Here is a 17,973-nt window from a genome sequence, read left to right as displayed (position 1 = left end):
GAAAAGTTCATCTATTTCTTCTCTTGTCCTACTTCCCATCCTGTACCCTAGGACCCATGGATCAAAGAGTCTTAGAGTTCAGTGTATCATTGGAGTTCACAGGAGTCCCACGGATCACCTGGAGCATTGGTTTTCCCATTGTGTTCCTGGAGAATCTTAAGTTTCTGCTGAATTGAAAATGGGCTGCCAACCGTCTCGACCCGAACACTTTTATCTCCTTGATGATAGTTTTGAATATGAGGGTCTGATTTAAGCTTTTGTTTTAAAACAGGATTTTTTTTTTTTCAAAATAGTTGAAACCACTGATCTAATTTAATCTTTTTGCTGCATAGAGATATTCTTGACAGGTGGTTATCCAGACTTGAATCTTTCCAAAGAGAAAGGCACCCTCCCCTTTTTTGAATGTTCAAAAACTCTTCTTTATCACTCAAAATATGCCTTCTTTTTCCTGTTAGACATATTTCCATCTTCAAGAGCCTCCTCAAATAGTCTTCTTTTCTAGATGGCAACCATGAAATATATTTAAAGAGCTACCTGTATCTTGTTCATAGTTAGCCTGTCAGTAGGACCTCTGTTTCTTTAACAGAATCTTCTCTAGTGATAAGATTGATAAGCCCTATTCAATTGTGATCAACCTCTTCTAAAGTCCTCTAGTTATTGATATTTTTCATCAGATGCCACTTCAAGACATAATTAAATATTCTAGACGTGATTTGGCCTGGGAGCAGTGTATTCAGACTTTTATCCAATTTGATTTATGCTGTTTTAATATTAATATGGCCAAACAGTGTATAAGTCTCTTTTTTTTTCTAGTTTCCTTTTTTAGTAGTTGCCTAAAATGGAATAATATTAAACACGCGGCTAATTGAAATCCTTTTTTCTGTGTATATTATTGTCAAGGCACGTCTCTCCAAGCCTGCACTTCTGCTACTGATTTTTGAGCTGGAATGTATTTGTTCTGCGTATCTTGATTAAATTGAATCTTGGTCTTCGCCCATTGATGTTCAGTCTTAGAATTCCCGAGGGTGTCCCCTATTGAAAGGATATCTTAGCTACATGTGATACCTGCCTTAGAAATTCACAGTACACATTTGCATAAAACCCACTAAGAGGTACTATTGTAAAGAGATCTGTTTAACTTCGTTCAATGCAATATTTATTTGAACATAGAAAAAAACCTTTTCTTATTCTTTTAAGCATAACATTTATTAACATCATTTGGAATAATATTCCAGGAAACACTGTGTAGTTCTGTTAGGAGAATTTTTAAGAACTGCCCCTTTAAGATTATGTTAACTGTAAAACTGATTACCATGTTTCTTTTCTTTTTTTTTATCATGTTTCTTATAGTTTGATCTGATTCAGTAGTTAAAATAGTAATGGCACAGAGTCAAGAAAGAACTCCCCACATTACCATCAGGGACTGTCCCTCAGCTTGTATAAATGGGAAAGGAGCATTCTTGGAATGATTATAATCTTGAGGTGTTGTATGTTCTTTGGTTGTTGTGATACCTTAGAATTAGTATCGGGGGGGATGCCTGGGTGGCTCAGTGGGTTAAGCTGCTGCCTTCAGCTCAGGTCATGATCTCAGGGTCCTGGGATCGAGTCCCGCGTCGGGCTCTCTGCTCGGCAGGGAGCCTGCTTCCCTCTCTTTCTCTGCCTGCCTCTCCATCTACTTGTGATTTCTCTCTGTCAAATAAATAAATAAAATCTTTAAAAAAAAAAAAAAAAGAATTAGTATCGGGGACTTAACAAGAAAAGTTAACCATTTTGTTATTTTAGTTCACTTTTTCTTCTGTGTTGAAAACCGGGATATTTTTCTTCAAACTGATCTTCTTCATGATTTATCTATCCACGATTGTTAGTGGTTCCATGGTTGTACATGAAAATTCTTCCAGCGAATTCTTCCAAGCTTATTGTAGTATTTGTATTGTTTCTGACTGGTCTTCACAGGTGTGTGTCATGAAGGAAACTTGGCATGTATGGACAGATTTGTATAAATAGCTGATAATCCATTAAGAAAAACATCAGATTTGAATACTCCCAAACCAGGCTTAAACAGTCAACACAATTTAGATGGGGGAGGGGGGGCTCATATCCTAATATTGTATTTTGATCATTTTAAAAGTTTTAGTAGTTTATAATTAGATCTTAATATCAACTTGCCAAGGTGCTTACCCTTTGTAAGCATATTTATTTGAGCATAGAAAAAAAGCCCTGTCTTGTTCACAGGGATACACTGCAGTGAAAGTTTTCTGTGGTGAATCCCTCTGATTAACGTGTGAATATACATGCATAAATGGCCCTTGGTGACCTCCCCCCATTAGAGCCAAACAGGCTGTTTTTATATTAGATCCACTTTTTATCAACTTTGTTCTGTATACCATCATTTTTAGGAAATAGGAGCAGTTATGCTATGTGGATGACTAAGATTCCATCATCATATAAGTTTGAGAGTAACCAAATAATAGATTTCCCTCTTAGAGAGTCAACGGATGTTAGCATATTAAAGACTTAAGATTCCTCAGGATTGACAGCAGAAAGCCTGTTTTTGTTTAACCTGATGTCTCCAGAATTTATTTGAGTACAGTACTTTCCTTTGTTTTCTCAAGTTTACTTGTTGACATTGTTCTGAGTCATTCATTTCTCAGTCCACATGCTGGTTTGACTGTTGCTGCCTTGGTCTGGACCTTTCCGACGGTCTCTGCCCTCTTAATAGGGCATCTTCCTTTCCAGCAGCCAATAGTTAGGAACATTAGGTCCTGAAGTGACCTTAAGTGAGAGCATCCAAATATTTTCTTCATTTTTTCACACATTCATCCAATATCATTTGAAGATGTGCCAAGGACAAAGCAGTGGCATGTCCGCATAGAACTGTGAGCAGACCAAGAAGTTTAAATTATGGACTCCCCCCGCCCAGAGTGTATGTCCTAGCTGGAAAAATAAGATCTACTTCAAGAACTTTGAGGATCATGGAAGAGGTACTCCAGGCTATCAGAATTTAGACAAAGAAGAGAGCGGCAGCAGCTCTATGGTTCTGAAAGGTTTGATGAAAGAATTGGCACTTGAGGTGGTCCTGAAAAGTCAGCCAGTATCTGGAAATACGGGATGCCCCATCCTAGGAGGACGAAAGGGCACAAGTGAAGGCACCTTGATGGAAAGCCATAAGGCTTACATATGGGACCAGATGGGTGGTTCCATCCAGTAGACTGGAAGAGAATAGTAGGAGTTGAATTTTTATTAATTAAATTAGAACAACTGATTGAAATTTGATTAATAATATTATATGACAAGGAGACCAGAAAATTCACTATAAAACTAGGACGGTGTAAATCATGGGAGCTTTGCATAGAATTCTGAGTTGCTGTCTTTGCTTCCTGCCTTCTTTCCTTGTTGTCATCCCAAGAGCCCAGGCAGTCAGGACCAGGAGTGAGTAGACAGAGATGCTTTTAAATGTCTTCAGTAAACTCAACCAGCCCCAGTGGTTCTGTGTGTGTTTTTTTTTTTTTTAAGATTTTATTCATTTATTTGAGAGAGAGAAAGATCACAAGTAGGCAGAGAGGCAGGCACAGAGAGGGGGGAAGCAGGCTCCCCGCCGAGCAGAGAGCCTGATGCAGGGCTCGATCCCAGGACCCTGAGATCATGACCCGAGCCGAAGGCAGAGGCTTAACCCACTGAGCCACCCAGGCACCCCTGGTTCTGTGTTTTTAAATCATGGAGACTGCTTAAGTTATTGGCTATATGCAACAGTAAAACAGACAGATGCAAAATCATGGAGACTGCTTAAGTTATTGGCTAGATGCAACAGTAAAACACAGACAGATGCAAATCACAATGCTGCCAATGTTGACTGTTGATTTAATATGCAGTTTTATGACATTATGTGCTGCTGTTTATATTTATTTCAATCTTAAGAACGATTTGTGTTCTTCTATGCTCCTAGCAATGTGAATCATCTCAAAGATAAATTCCCATTCTTTTGTAATTCCTTTTTATTCAAAATTAACCTAAGTCCTGATGTTACTTTACTGAGAAAGTGTAGAGCATTTTAATCTATTCTAGCCTGCCTAAGTGTCTGTCCTTACCAGATCTGTAAATGATTTTACACTTTTTAAATCTTTCTAGTGGCTGAGGACATTTACATATAGAAAGGAAGAAAATTTACCAGTTGGTTTGAAAATAAAATATAAAATAAAAAACTGAGGCATAGTGTGTTTAGTGGTGGTGGTGGTAGAGGAATAAAAAGAAAAATTAGAGAAGATGTTCTTTAAATTCCTAACCTGGATGATAAAATTAAGGCTGTGTCCATAGTATCACTTAAATGTGATCTTATCTTTACTCTTGGTTAAATCATACATCTGTGTATTAGCTAAGCTGTGTTTTTAGGTGGTATGTGTGGAGTGGGGAGGGGAAGTTTGAGAACCCTGCAACTACAGAGAAATAGACTTTGATGGTCATTGTATTTCCTTGAAATATGCTTATCCCACTTTGGTCCTGATCTTACAGGAAGTCAGAACTTCGCATTAACAAGGCGTCACTGGCTGATTCTGGAGAATATATGTGCAAAGTGACCAGCAAATTAGGAAATGACAGTGCCTCTGCCAATATCACCATTGTGGATTCAAATGGTAAGAGATACCTACTACATTCCATTTCTCAGGCTTTGAGAAAAGTAATCAAGAGATGTGGTGAGAGTTGTAATAAACCCGTGTGTTAAATCTCACTGTGAACAAACAAGAAACATGGAAAGAAAACCATATACTTCAAGTATCTTGGGTGTCTTCCATAAAACACACTTTGATAAAGGTGTGTCTTCTACCCCGGAAGGTGATATAAATCTGAAATATACATAGACTCTTATTTTTTAAGAATGTCGATAAGGTCATGAATGGCAGGGATAGGCTGGGCCACTAAAAGAGATTATACTTCCTCTTTAAATCTGTAGGGAGGGCTGTAAGTCTTTGGCTCTGTCAGTAACAAAGTCTGTGTGTGTGTATATATATGTGTGTGTATTTATATACAGAATACATTTGTATATGCAGGATATATGTATATTACATACATATGTATGTACATATGTATATTATATATGAATATATGTAGTGTGTACATGTTAACAGAGTACGATCCTGACTCAGTCCTAGAAGTTTGAATGTTCTCACATGTGTTTTTAATACAGCTGGCTCTGGGTCGTAGCAGTGAGGCCTATCCATTTTTTGTTAGGCCTATCAGTTCTGAAATTATGAGAGTCTTCGAGACAAAGCCCTCCCTACTATGTCTGGTCTTCAGCTTCTGCTTTCCTAAGAATGGCGCCAGGGATATTGGTTAAACTAATGAATGACTTGGAGGTAGAAGGTGTCGCTCACCCTCCAGCAACTTCTCGGAGTTGTCCCAAGAAGTGAAAGAACCCGCACTGGTGGGTGTCTGCTCAGGATACCTAGCTCCTCTGTGATTTGATGGAATCATCTCTAGAAACCTATGATGAGCTAAAGCAGTGAGCGTCTCTGTCTCTTGAAATAATAAAATGTGACTTCAGAATACCCTTTGGTTCTTCTTTTCCCTTGTGCATGATGGCACTTGCCTACTGCCTATGCGAGCCCTGTCAGGTATTAAAAAGCCAAGCCTAAGAACACTGCTCCCCTCCAAGCAGGAGAGGGGAAAAGAGTGCTCACCACAGAGGCCTGGTCTCTGCAGACCGGAAGGTAAAATGCAGGGCCAGGAAGGGGAGAGCAAAAGTAACTTGAAGGGTCAGCTCCGTAGGAGACTGATGGAGTTGGTGTCTGTTGACTTACTGGGACAGGGAGAAGGGAGTAAGATAAAAATATGGAGCAGGGTTGGGAAAAATCTCAGGTTAATCCCCAGCCTTCTCTGGATTCCCCAGTGAACTTCTCTGTTGTGGGGTAATCAGAGTTCATTACTTTAATTTTAAATGCCTCCCTCCACAGAGAGTAGAGGACAACAGTGGAAAGTAGTTTCCATCACTATTTTTAGGAGCTGTGTTTGTAGTTGAAAATGTAAAAGCCATTTAAAATTTATATGAGTAAATGTAGCATCACTTTACTTTTGCATCAGCACGGGTTCAGCAATAAGCATGTTGCTGGCGTTATTTTTACCCCGTGAGGAATTTTATAGGATGCTAACTTGAAACACATTTAAAAACTAATTTCAGTGGATTATTCTTTTTCTTTTTTTCTTTTTTTTCCTATTGTGCTGTGTTTAGTAGCTTATTCTCAGCCTGTTGTTGGCTTGCTTCATTGTGTCTCCCCGTGGTAAATGCTATTGAATTATGATTTTGACACTTGGATTAGATTTGTAGAACTATGTATATTATAAATTCGCAGGAAAATACAATTAGAATAAGTGTCATGGTCTTACTGAGTGCTTATAGTACTATTATACTATTCCATGTTTTCTGATTTATAGGATTAAGCAGTGAATTATTTACTACTGTATTATTCCTGGCAAAAGCCCATAGGGTTTATTTTTTTTATTAATTTTAGGGTGCTGAGGGATAATACGGCTTTTTGCATTTCTCTCATAGGGGAGACCTCTAACTCATTTTTCGATATTAATTCATTTGAGAACAGGTCTCAAATTTGAATATTTAGTATTGACCTTAGAGAAATGCAAGCCGGGATATTTTTGATAATCAGTCTTTCTCACCTGACAAGAGTAAAGAGAAATTCTCACAATATTGTAAGGAAGTCATTCTTAAACAACCAACTAAAATCTTTACAAGATGAGGTCTTGCTGACTTGCATCGAGCACCTGAGGGAGAAAAAATAATCTCAATTACAATGCAAGGTGGTCTTGTTTTTATTTTCTTCTCAGAACCCTAGGAATAATTCATCCTTTTCCAACCCTCTCATTGTATTTAAAAAGAAATGTGAATTTAACATGTGTCTGAAAACAGACACATTCAGAATCACAAGATACTTGGTGGCGAAGGAGGACTTGGACCCAGATTTCTTGAATTTCTGATCCAGTAGGGCTCACTTTGTACCTGGCTGTGTGTTTGGGAATGTTTAAGTAGATTCTTTGGTTTGTGAAGGGGAGAAAAAACAAAACAAAACAAAACATAAAACAGAAGGAAGGGTGTGAGGCATAAGGAGAGGGGTTCTCTGGGAAGAGCTACAACTCCATGATAACTGGGCATTAAGGAGGAAAGCATAGCCCAGGACATGTCTAAAGATTTAAGTAAACAGGAGTTTCTGGATCTTCTCTCTAATGTCTCTGCCTTTAATGTGCTTCAGATACTTTCTGGAGCTTCTGTTTCTTTTATCTTCTTACCTCTCTTGCTCTCAAAGTGCTTCTTCATAATTACAAACTTTGACCTAATTATGATCTCACTTGGCCATTTTTCTTCACGGCTCTTTTAAAGACATTCTTTCCATTTTAACTCCTGTTGTGTGACTGTTTTCTTAGTTCCCAAATCAGGTCCCCCATCGCAAGAATCTGATTGGCAGAACTTACATGCCAGACCATTTCGAAAGCCCTAGAGAGTTTACAAAGCATCTGTCTTCTGGTCGAGTGCCCACCATGGTCTCAACCAAGGAGAGTGAAACTGGAAACATGGCCGCCTAGAAGGACCCCTCTCTTGAGAGTCTTTGGGCGGTCTGCTTTTCGTCAGAGCCTGTGGCTTGGCAGCCACCCCTAAAAACAAGGCCAGTGTGTTCTGCATATTGGGAGACTCTCTTTTCTCCCAGCACCTCAGGGGCTTAGTTGCAGCACAACCGAGAAGAAAAGAAATCATCTTCCTGACCCTTCAGCCTCTTCTGCTGCTCTCTGACTTTGCTATCAATTCCAGTTATCAAAGAAGGCTCAGCTCAGGTCTGGTGCTCTCTGGGACTCAGGCTAGGACTCAGATACACGAACTTGTGTTGTCACATCCCTGTTTCCTTAGAAATCTGGGCAAACACAGCACAGAAACACTCTTTCAGAGGGAAAAAGAGTGCTCTACTGTGGTTATAAACTGCCACATGGCCAAACCTTCTCTCCCTAACTGTGTATTTATTATTGACTTGGGCTGAGAGAGTGGAATTCTCAAGAATTTCATTTCCTTCTAGAGGTCCTAGAAAAAAAGTCTTAAAAATAAGTACATGATGTCAAAATATTATATTGTGTAGAGCTCCCCTTGAGATTTTAATTGATATGTTCTACAAAATATTAGTCATTATGTTTTATGTTGTCTCGCTCATCTCTCCCATATTACCCAAATGCATACACAACTGTGGTCTGATAATTTCTACACGGGTTGCCTTGCTGAAAGATCTTGGTATGCTGCTGTGAGCTTATTATCCAAATTTCATCCTGTGCAAAAGATTCCTTGAGATATACTGAAGATATACTCACACAGGTGCCTTCTTTCACAAAGACGTTTAGACTATATTTTGGTACCAGGTTCTAGAAGGGATGGCAGGAGTAAGGGGAAGGAAGGTATGAACAAGAGATTGTGTTCTTTTCTCCCCAGAAAAAAATGAAAAAATGTACCGGGATGGACTTGTTGTTTGACACTATTTTTAATTCCCAAACACAGCTATATAACTATCAGGAAACAATTAGCTTGGATCATAAAAGTCTTCCATCCAATATTCGGAATTTTCTGCAGTGAAACTAATTGTTTAGAATTGCTTAGATTAGCAACTAGATATAAACAAAATGTTAACAAAAACCCAAGAAATTCTCCTTGAATTGTTACATGCTTGAGTGAAATAATGACTATATTTTCACTATTTTCGACCATTTAGAAAAGAATGTGTATATATACACACACACATATATATATATATATTTTCTAAATACACACACACACACACACACAAAATCACTATGTTAAGCTACATTTTAGAAATTTGTATGTTTTCTGCCCTTTCCAATGCCTCTTAATTCCAATCTTATTTGGAAAAAAGAATTTGCTGTACAATAGACCGATAGACACATATTCAGTCTGCTAATTATTTGGGGGACTATGTGGGTCTAACAAACACCAGATGAGTTTTCACAAAAAGAAGGATCTTGGGCGCCTGGGTGGCTCAGTGGGTTAAGCCTCTGCCTTTGGCTCAGGTCATGATCTCGGGGTCCTGGAGTCGAGGCCTGCCAAGCAGAGAGCCTGCTTCTCCCCCTCTCTCTGCCTACCTCTCTGCCTACTTGTGCTTTCTCTCTCTCTGTCAAATAAATAAATAAATAAAACCTTTTAAAAAATAAAAAAAGAAGGATCTTACAGACAGCCATCATTACCTGAGGGGTAATGGGTGAATTCCTTTGATGAATTCAAATATGCCTCTTTACAGGCCACATACACCGCCCTTACACAGACTGCACACTATATGTTTATTTTTATTTGCATTTCATTTGGCTTGGTCTTTATATGGGAAACCTTAATGTTGCAATTAATTCTTAGCTAAGAAGCTCCATAAAAACTCCTGGGCACAGATTAGGGAAGAGAGTAATAGACTTAACTGGTTTTTTAATTAATTAAGTACTGCAGTCTTTAAAGATTAATACAAGAGAATATACAAACTAATCAGTCATATCTGCGACTAGATTTTCTTTTTTTAATCAGGAGAAAAATTATTTGAGTGAGATTCAAGATCCCATAGGAACATTGGGCTCACAGCAATAAATTTGCTGTTTCCTTTGAGATGAACGAAAAATAGTATTTCTACAAAATTTGCCTAATACATCAATTGGTCCTTTAAAAAAATTGGCTCATGTGGGTAATAGGCTTAGTTTCCCCCTCTCCCAAATTGATGGCATTGTTGAAAATGCTGTGGTATTGGTAAACGAGCTGTAGTTAACCTGACAATCACATAAAACGTGTTGTAATTTACAAAGCAGTCTCCATGTATGTTGTCTTATATCGTATTCTTATGAAGACTCATAAGGAAGAACCTATGAGTGAAATGGACTTGTCTTTTCAGCGTGTAGTATCCATTCTGACTCTACATCATTTATTAATTTCAAAATTTCTCAGTTGCGAAACTGTCCTTGGAAGCAAGAATGCAGACACTGGAAGACACTCCTTCAGTCATCTTCACTTGTGCTAATAAATGAGGGGGCACATTTTCAATCTTCAAAAAGATGACTTGGTCATATTTTTTGCACACACAATAATAATCCATAATTTTAGAATAACAAGGAGTCACAGAAGTGAATGTTGAGATACACACAGACGCATCATATGTATGTTTGTGTCTATGTATATGTGTCTGTTGCCAAATAGTTATATTCAATATAGTGTGCTCATGGTGAAATCTCAAGACAAGTCATGCATGTATCCTAATGAGAAAAATTCCTTTCCACAAGGTGTCATTTTTCAGACACTGCAACTTTTTCTTGAGAGCAGATCCGATTTATTAAAAAGGCCATCAAACATGGAAAATATACTAATGTTCCTTATGTTTACTTGCCTAATCAGCAGAAGTTGCTCAGCTGTGTTCAGTTCCTGATCATTCTAAATCTTCATTAATTTGCACTAATGAAAGGGATGTCCTTTATAAATTAACCGATTTAATATACCAAATTACTGCTGGAAAACTATGTCGCTTAAGTAAACATCAAGAAGATTGCAGGACTTAATTTTTTTCAATCTGTAATTGCAGCAGAATTGTTTTCAATCACTTATAACAAAAGGTAGTTCTGTAAGTCTATGGAGTCTACCCCAAACATGCATTAAAATGGTTGCTGAGTGATTTTAATCAAAAAGATTAATTTTTCTTATTAGCAGGATTCTTTTGGTATAGAAGTATATGACTTTTAACTTGTGTTTCTCCCAAGAAAATTCGGAAGGTTTCTATTTGGAGCCATAATTCTTAAAGATATTTTTAAGGTCTCCAGGGTAAATACCTAATTTTAGGAAGGGAGAGGATTGTTATTATTAATATTTTTTTAGGAAGGGAGATTATTTTAAGCTGTCTCTGTGTAGATAGATTTTTATAGTAACCTCCTGTTCTGGTATTTTTATGTAACATTCAATTTAAAAAGGAAACATTATGGTCAATGGCCAACCTTTCCTCTAATCTGAGATCTTTCAAGTTGGAGATAGAAAAGCTCTTTTTTTTTTTTTTTTTCTTGGAAGGTCACAGTGGACAACTACTTGGTTTGTCAAAAATAAACTTGAAAAGAGTCTTGATATTCATGCTGTGATTGGGACCTCTGCCCAATTCTTGTGACCCTGAGCTTACGACTTTGGTCTGGCTCTCATGTCATTGATGGGTCCTGAAGGTTAGAAAAGGAAACCTCTCTCCTAATGAGGGCACTTGCTTGGAAACATGGATCTTCTTCTAGGTATTCGTAGGGAAAGATAAATGTTGTGGACATTTGATTAAAATCTTCTTCTCAGGGGCGCCTGGGTGGCTCAGTGGGTTAAAGCCTCTGCCTTCAGCTCAGGTCATGATCTCAGGGTCCTGGGATCGAGCCCTGCATTGGGCTCTCTGCTCAGCGGGGAGCCTGCTTCCTCCTCTCTCTCTCTGCCTGCCTCTCTGCCTACTTGTGATCTCTCTCTGTGTCAAATAAATAAATAAAATCTTATTTAAAAAAATCATCTTCTCGGATTAAATTTTCCCCAGAGAAGGACAATTTCATTTTCTGTAGCCCAAATCAAGGAATTTAGCTGTGGTCGTGTCAGAAACAGACATTGCCATATTATCAACTGAGACTGTCCTCTTTAATACTTGCTGCAAGAACAAACCCAAAGGGTATCGTATACCTTCCCATTCCAATTCCTTTCACTTCTTCCCATTCATTTGTGTGTAGAAGAGGCAGTGTGGGCTGCTTTGGCGGCTGGGTAATAATCCCACACCTTGAATGGTTGGTCTTCCTAATGTTTGAATAGAGAGGACTATCCATTACTTAATTTTCACAAGAGAGACACATTTGGTCTTACTGATGATATATTTCTGGTCTTTATATATTCATATCTCACCTGATGCTTATTCTTAAACATCCCTGCTGAGTCTCACATGCTATTTTTGTTCCCTTCAGAGTCCACAAATCCTTTTATCGCTAGAGAAGTGTTTGAGGTTGAAGTAAACATTGCCCTCAAATTAAGTCTTCTTACCTACTGGACTAGTCCTACCATGGAAACCTGAAATGGTCGTACCTATATTTAAAGATGATTATGTTGATTGTGAACATTTCTAACTCCATGATTAACAGGCTGTTAATTCAAACATGAAATGAGAACATATATGATTTGCTTAGGATTTTAGTAGGTTCTGGTAACTTCTGAACAGATTCAACTTACCTTTTTGTCCTGGTTAGTGAATAGTGACGTATTGTTTTATCATTTGACAATAATTATCCCAACAATGAAGGTTGAATGATACTCATCATTGCATCACTGCATCTTTCCAGGCTTCATAAAACCACACCTTACTGAAATTACTAGATTTTAGCAAGTGAAGCTCTTTCCAGAAGGACAGGAAGAAGACAGGGTTGGTTAGACAATGGAATCATCCTTTGTTCCATGATAAAGGCAGTAAACTGAAAAGAAGTCAAAGCTTAAACAACACCTGCCCAATTCCCACCATAACGGTGTGTCCAGCAGGATGTAGTTTCTCCTTCATTCCGTTGGGGTGGGCGCACCCTATTACTCTGTGCCTTGCCCGGAGTAGCTGAAAACTGTGTCCGATAAGGCGCCCGTCTGGACCATCCATTAGCAATTTTCTGTAGAGTTCAATGCCAGAACTTGACGTTTTTCACCAATCCCAAGAAGAAGCATTGATTACTTTTGTTTTTGGACAAACGTGTAGTTTTCCAGATTGATAACTGAAAAATTCTGACCACAGCTTTGATCCTATATATATATATATATATATATATATATATTTTTTTTTTTTTTACTTCGGCCATCTGCCTTCCTCTCTGAGAAGGAACCTATGGCCTCCTTGCGGTATATTACCCTTCACCAGTTCCATGGGGGCGCGAAATTCTTCCTACGTACTCCAGTATGGCTTGTCTCGTGTTCTTTCCCCAGGAAAGAGGAACTACTTATCTGGACAGCTTTTGCTTTTGTTGTTGTTGTTGTTGTTGCATTTCTGACATTTGGGGTGGATAGAGCCAGGGCTTTCATCACCATCTTGCAATACTTTTCTTCCTTGACACACTCTTCTTCAGTTGGAAGGCAGGCTGTGGAAGTGGCGCCGGCCTCCTGATTATACATCGTAATTTCCTATTACCTTTTCTTTTTACAGACCTCATTACTGGCATGCCAGTCTCCACTGAAAGAGCATATGTGTCTTCAGGTAAGGAAAAGAAGCTCACCTCATTTTACTAACCAGAACCACAGATCTAACGAGTGCTGGCTGCACCTGCTACTAATCAGACCCCCTTCTGCATCCAAATTGTAGCTGTTCTTGTTTCCTCCCGCAATATGTCCCCCCGATTCCTTTTGCCTCTTGGGGTTTTCCATAAAGGAGTACAGTTCTTGCCGTATGTCTGAAGCTGGGCCCGGGAGGCATGCATGGGAAAAAGAAATGTCTCGATACAACTTACTGACATTAGAGCAGGAAAGAAGACATCTGGGTTATACATTCAGTTTTTACAACCTTTCTAGGTGCTTCTGTCATCTGCCTCGCTTCCTTTCAACCCACCGTAGTTCATTCCTGGGTAATGTGTCCGTGTCCAATCTCTGACCTCCGGGCTCCTAACGAGCAGCTGTGGGTCACTGAACTTAGAGAAAACACTGTTGTACGCCTGAATTTTTCAGATGTTGATGCATTGCTTTTGGGTTTGTTTTGTTTGTTTCTTCCTCGCCTGTAATGTTTGCTGGTAGCACTTACAGTCTGAGCAGATATTAGCTACTTCTAACCCAGCTCTACTGATGTGTATATAACTATAATTCATTCATTTCTCCATTTGCTGTGAATCTAATTAATCTGCCGTGAATTCTTTTCTTTTCTTTTAGCTCTTTTTTTTTTCTTTTTACTTTTCTTATCCTCTGTCATTCTGTAGTTAACAGGACCTTGAAATATTTAAAAATTCATATTTAATGAGAAAAGTTTTTAGAGTCTTAGATTCAAAACTCACTTCAGAAGTATGACAGTAGGGGTGCCTGGGTGGTTCAGTGGGTTAAAGCCTCTGCCTTCGGCTCAGGTCATGATCCCAGGGTCCTGGGATCGAGCCCTGCATCGGGCTCTCTGTTCAGCAGGGAGCCTGCTTCCTCCTCTCTCTCTGCCTGCCTCTCTGCCTACTTGTGATCTCTGTCTGTCAAATAAATAAATAAAATCTTAAAAAAAAAGAAAAGAAGTATGACAATACCTTGTTTCTGCATGTCACCTCATGGTTTACAAAGACATTTACATCTCATGTGGTGTTCACAATGTATGTGTGAAACAAGACATTATTTTTCTTCATCATACAGATGAGAAAACTGACGCATTAGAAACATTAGTCATGTGTCTCATCCAGTAGGAGAGCAGGTCCTTCCAGCTAGCCCAGTATTCCTTCTCATTACCCTGTATTTAATATTTTAGCATCATTTATTTCCTTCATATGGCCTGTACCTTGTTGGAAAGTTGGAAGAGGCCACATGATCAAACACAGCTTTTTTTTTTTTTAACTTCTCTTCACCAGTTTCTCCTCTTCCCTTCAAAGCCATCACTCAAGATCCTAAAAGTTAAATCTCTCTGTATCCCAGATGACTTTGACCATGTTTAGGGCATATCCACGTGTTGTTCCTAAGATGGACATAATGTGCGTTACAGGGTGAGATGATCCCAGAGTCTAAGAGGGTTGTACTTCTCTGAGTATCAAAGAAAGCAAGAGAGAAGGGAGGGAGACGGGGGGGGGGGGGAGGAGAAAAGATAAAGGCAAAAAGAACAACAAAAACAAAACAACAAAATTGTTGAGTTATCTGAATTTTCTTCACCTTTCACTCAGGCATTTCTTTCTTTATTCTTTTTTTTTTTTTAAGATTTTATTTATTTATTCAACAGAGAGAGAGAGAGAGCACAAGTAGGCAGAGAGGCAGGCAGAGAGAGAGGAGGAAGCAGACTTCCCGCAGAGCAGAGAGCCCGATGCGGGGCTCGATCCCAGGACCCTGAGATCATGACCTGAGTGGAAGGCAGAGGCTTAACCCACTGAGCCACCCAGGCATCCCCAGGCATTTCTTTCTTACGAAGGGCTTCACTGCCTGACTCCACAGACATTGTTAGGAACCTGGGTTTTTTAGGTTATGTGATGCTTCTCTTGAGAATCGGGAGGGGCTCTCACTAGTATTTTCCGATCTATGACTTGAATCTTTAGGCCTTTCTGGCTGCTGACTTTCAATCCCTCTTTGATACTAACTTGTTCTTCTTTGTGACTAATAAAAACCCTTAGGTCCCATGCTTTTTTTTCTGCATGATGAGTTGTGTTTTATGCTCTGTCTCTGTTTAAATACTAGCTTTCTTTCCTTTCTACTGGCTCCCTAAGAGAATCTTGCCCCTGTACATCTCCAGTGACCGTATTACGAGTGTGTTGAGCATGTTTTGGTTGATGCTACTGTACCGCTGCAGCGGATCTTGCATGGACTTTCTTCAACCCTGTGTTTGCTCAGGGTGTCTACGCAGACCATGTTGCCTGAGAACAGATTCATTCTTCTTCTTCTTCTTTTTTTTTTTTTCCTTCACACATGAACGTTGATTTTCATTCTCTCTGAATATGGGGATTGTTCTCTTTGGTTTCATGTTTCTGAAGATCAAGACCACACTTGAGAGAAGGAATGGGCCTTCTCTCCTGTCCTGTGGCTCTGTTCAGAGTCATGTTGAGTCATGTTTCTAGGAAGTTCATGCACCAGTTACACCAGTTGGTATGTGGGGTTTCTCTGCAGGTGGACTAATCTCCATGTTCATCCCTTGGGTTTGCACTATGGATAGAGTCCTCCATCTTTGAATTTTGCATACATCTTCCTCTGACTTAAAAATGCTTCAGCTTTTCGGTTGCGCTGTTTCCTAGTCCTCTTTTTCCAGATGATCCCTGAGCCTGGCACATTTCTGATGTAAAAATGCAAGCAGCCTGACTCAATAAAGCCTCATTTCACTTCTTTGTTTTATAGAGTCTCCCATTAGAATATCAGTATCAACAGAAGGAGCAAATACTTCTTCATGTAAGTATATTTGAATATTCCATTTACTAGTTTTGAACCCAAGACAGTATCTGCCTCTGGAGGTGGTGTTCCTGTCTCTCCTCTACCCTTGCTGAGGAGCCAACTGTACATCAAGTTTGGGAGCAGGCTGGGATTTGCTGCGTGGAAGGGAATGGGCCCGTCCTGTGCTTGGATTGGGGGTGGGGGATTAGATATCCCCTCCCCCTAAGGTACACATGGACATGGGAAAACACCACATATGGGGTGGTGTTATACTGTAGTGTCTTTGAATGTTGAAAAATGACTGCAGAGCCTCTGAGGCCTGGTTCTGGGTGAACAATAGAGAACACCGTTCGTTGTTTTTAGTGTGTCTTGTTGCCTTTAGCAATTGCTTGAGCCCTGATACCCAGCTGTTTGGGGCCTATTCTAAAGCTCCCCAGTTCTCATACAAAGTCTGCTGTGATAGAGTAAGGAAACTATATATAGATGCCCTTAATTCAAATTCGATAGCAAGTGACTAATTATGAAAATGTTTGAAAGCAAGTCCCTAGGCAAGATCTCAGATTAGTTTTCATCTGTTTAATGTGAAATGTGCTTTGTGCTTGTGGAGTTCTACAACTGTTAGATTGATTGGTGCTTTGTGCCATGTCAGGGGAACTTAAGAAATTAGCAAGGACTAGTAAAAATAGTTTTGATACTTATGAATTGTGAATAGCGTTGAATTAAATTTTGATATCCAGCAGGGGAATTTATCAGACCTTGAAAATAAAACCTATAATTACAGTCTTCTTCTCCCTTATTCTAGCTCTTTATTTAGCGCTGTTTCTCAATTTGAGAAGCTCTTCCATAAGTAGATATTCCCGATTATTCTGTTCCAACCCGGGGAGCATGTTGAGGGCACAATTTCCTTTGGCTATCAGTGTGGTAGGAAACACTGGCAGGAAGGTCTGTATTTTAAGCCACTTCAGTTGTTTTGTCCATCTGTTTAAATACATCCAGTTTGAATCTAAAGCCTTTCCCTCGGGTTAGTACCAGGACTGTAACGATATAATGTAAACGTATTTTTTATTGCATGAAGTATGATGTTTTGACTACATTTTAGCTAGATAAAGCATCATTTAACTAGATTGATGGGAGCAATCTAGCGAGATCAAACAGGAAATAAGATGCCAGAGAGAACTACATTGGCTTCTTCTGTATTCTAAAGATACTCATTACATAGTCTAAAACGATAATCCCTTCTGGGGAGCTTAGGATATTTGTTACTTAATTCTACTTATAGAAAGATTAGTGTAATTATATAGATTTTTAACTAACTCACACTAAGGAATCATGTTGAGCTTTGTTTTAGGTTTTTGAGTGTTTATTATACAAGGGCAAATACTAGATTTTTCTTTTTGGCATTTTGTCTGGGAACAGTTTCTCCCCTGCATGATTCATTGAATAAAGTTATTGAAACTCTTGTAATTGGAACCCTCCTGCTATCGTTAACGGGGCGATGGATGCTATCCTTAAGCATATGCGAGTAGTTTTGGAATAGAAGAAATACTTCTTTGGGTTCTCCAGAGCTTCAGAGAACTGAAATGAATCTCTCAGTTTACATTTGTATTCATTGCAATACTGTTGAGAGGGAAATAATTTTGAAATCTGACTCTGATCTCTAACTCTCAGCAGAGTTAGTTCCTGATATTTGGTAAAGGTTTTAGACTAAGAAAGAAGGCTTTGTGTTTTAAGATCGTGTAAAAATATTTCAGTGCGCCATTTTCATACATTCCCCGCTTCCCCGTTCAGGCTGGGCTCTCAGGAAACACCGTGGAATTGATTCAAGCACACATTTTCTTAATCTCATGAAAATACACACTGTAATTTGAAAGTGGAACCGGGAGTGCCCAGATCCTGAGTCCAGT

The 17,973-nt window shown here is 39.1% G+C and overlaps 1 protein-coding gene across 11 annotated transcripts in view; it reads left to right on the top strand.

Moving 5' to 3' along the window:
- Positions 1-17,973, top strand: part of NRG1 (neuregulin 1) — a gene marked incomplete at its 3' end in the record, with an annotated part of 1,102,492 nt that overhangs the window by 933,340 nt on the left and 151,179 nt on the right. For 8 of the 11 annotated variants that reach the window (XM_082715101.1, XM_082715097.1, XM_082715098.1 and 5 more), the window contains exons 3-5: positions 4,507-4,628; positions 13,194-13,244; positions 16,037-16,087. In XM_082715101.1, coding sequence (XP_082571227.1) covers positions 4,507-4,628; positions 13,194-13,244; positions 16,037-16,087 — 224 coding nt within the window. The remainder of the gene's footprint in view (positions 1-4,506; positions 4,629-13,193; positions 13,245-16,036; positions 16,088-17,973) is intronic. The other 3 variants (XM_082715100.1, XM_082715086.1, XM_082715085.1) reach the window with 1 other exon arrangement.

Source organism: Mustela nivalis (assembly GCF_964662115.1).
Source record: "Mustela nivalis genome assembly, chromosome: 20".
Classification (NCBI taxonomy): domain Eukaryota; kingdom Metazoa; phylum Chordata; class Mammalia; order Carnivora; family Mustelidae; genus Mustela; species Mustela nivalis.
The sequence above is the reverse complement of the archived record's forward strand: the minus strand, read 5'-3'. Positions and strand labels throughout refer to the sequence as shown.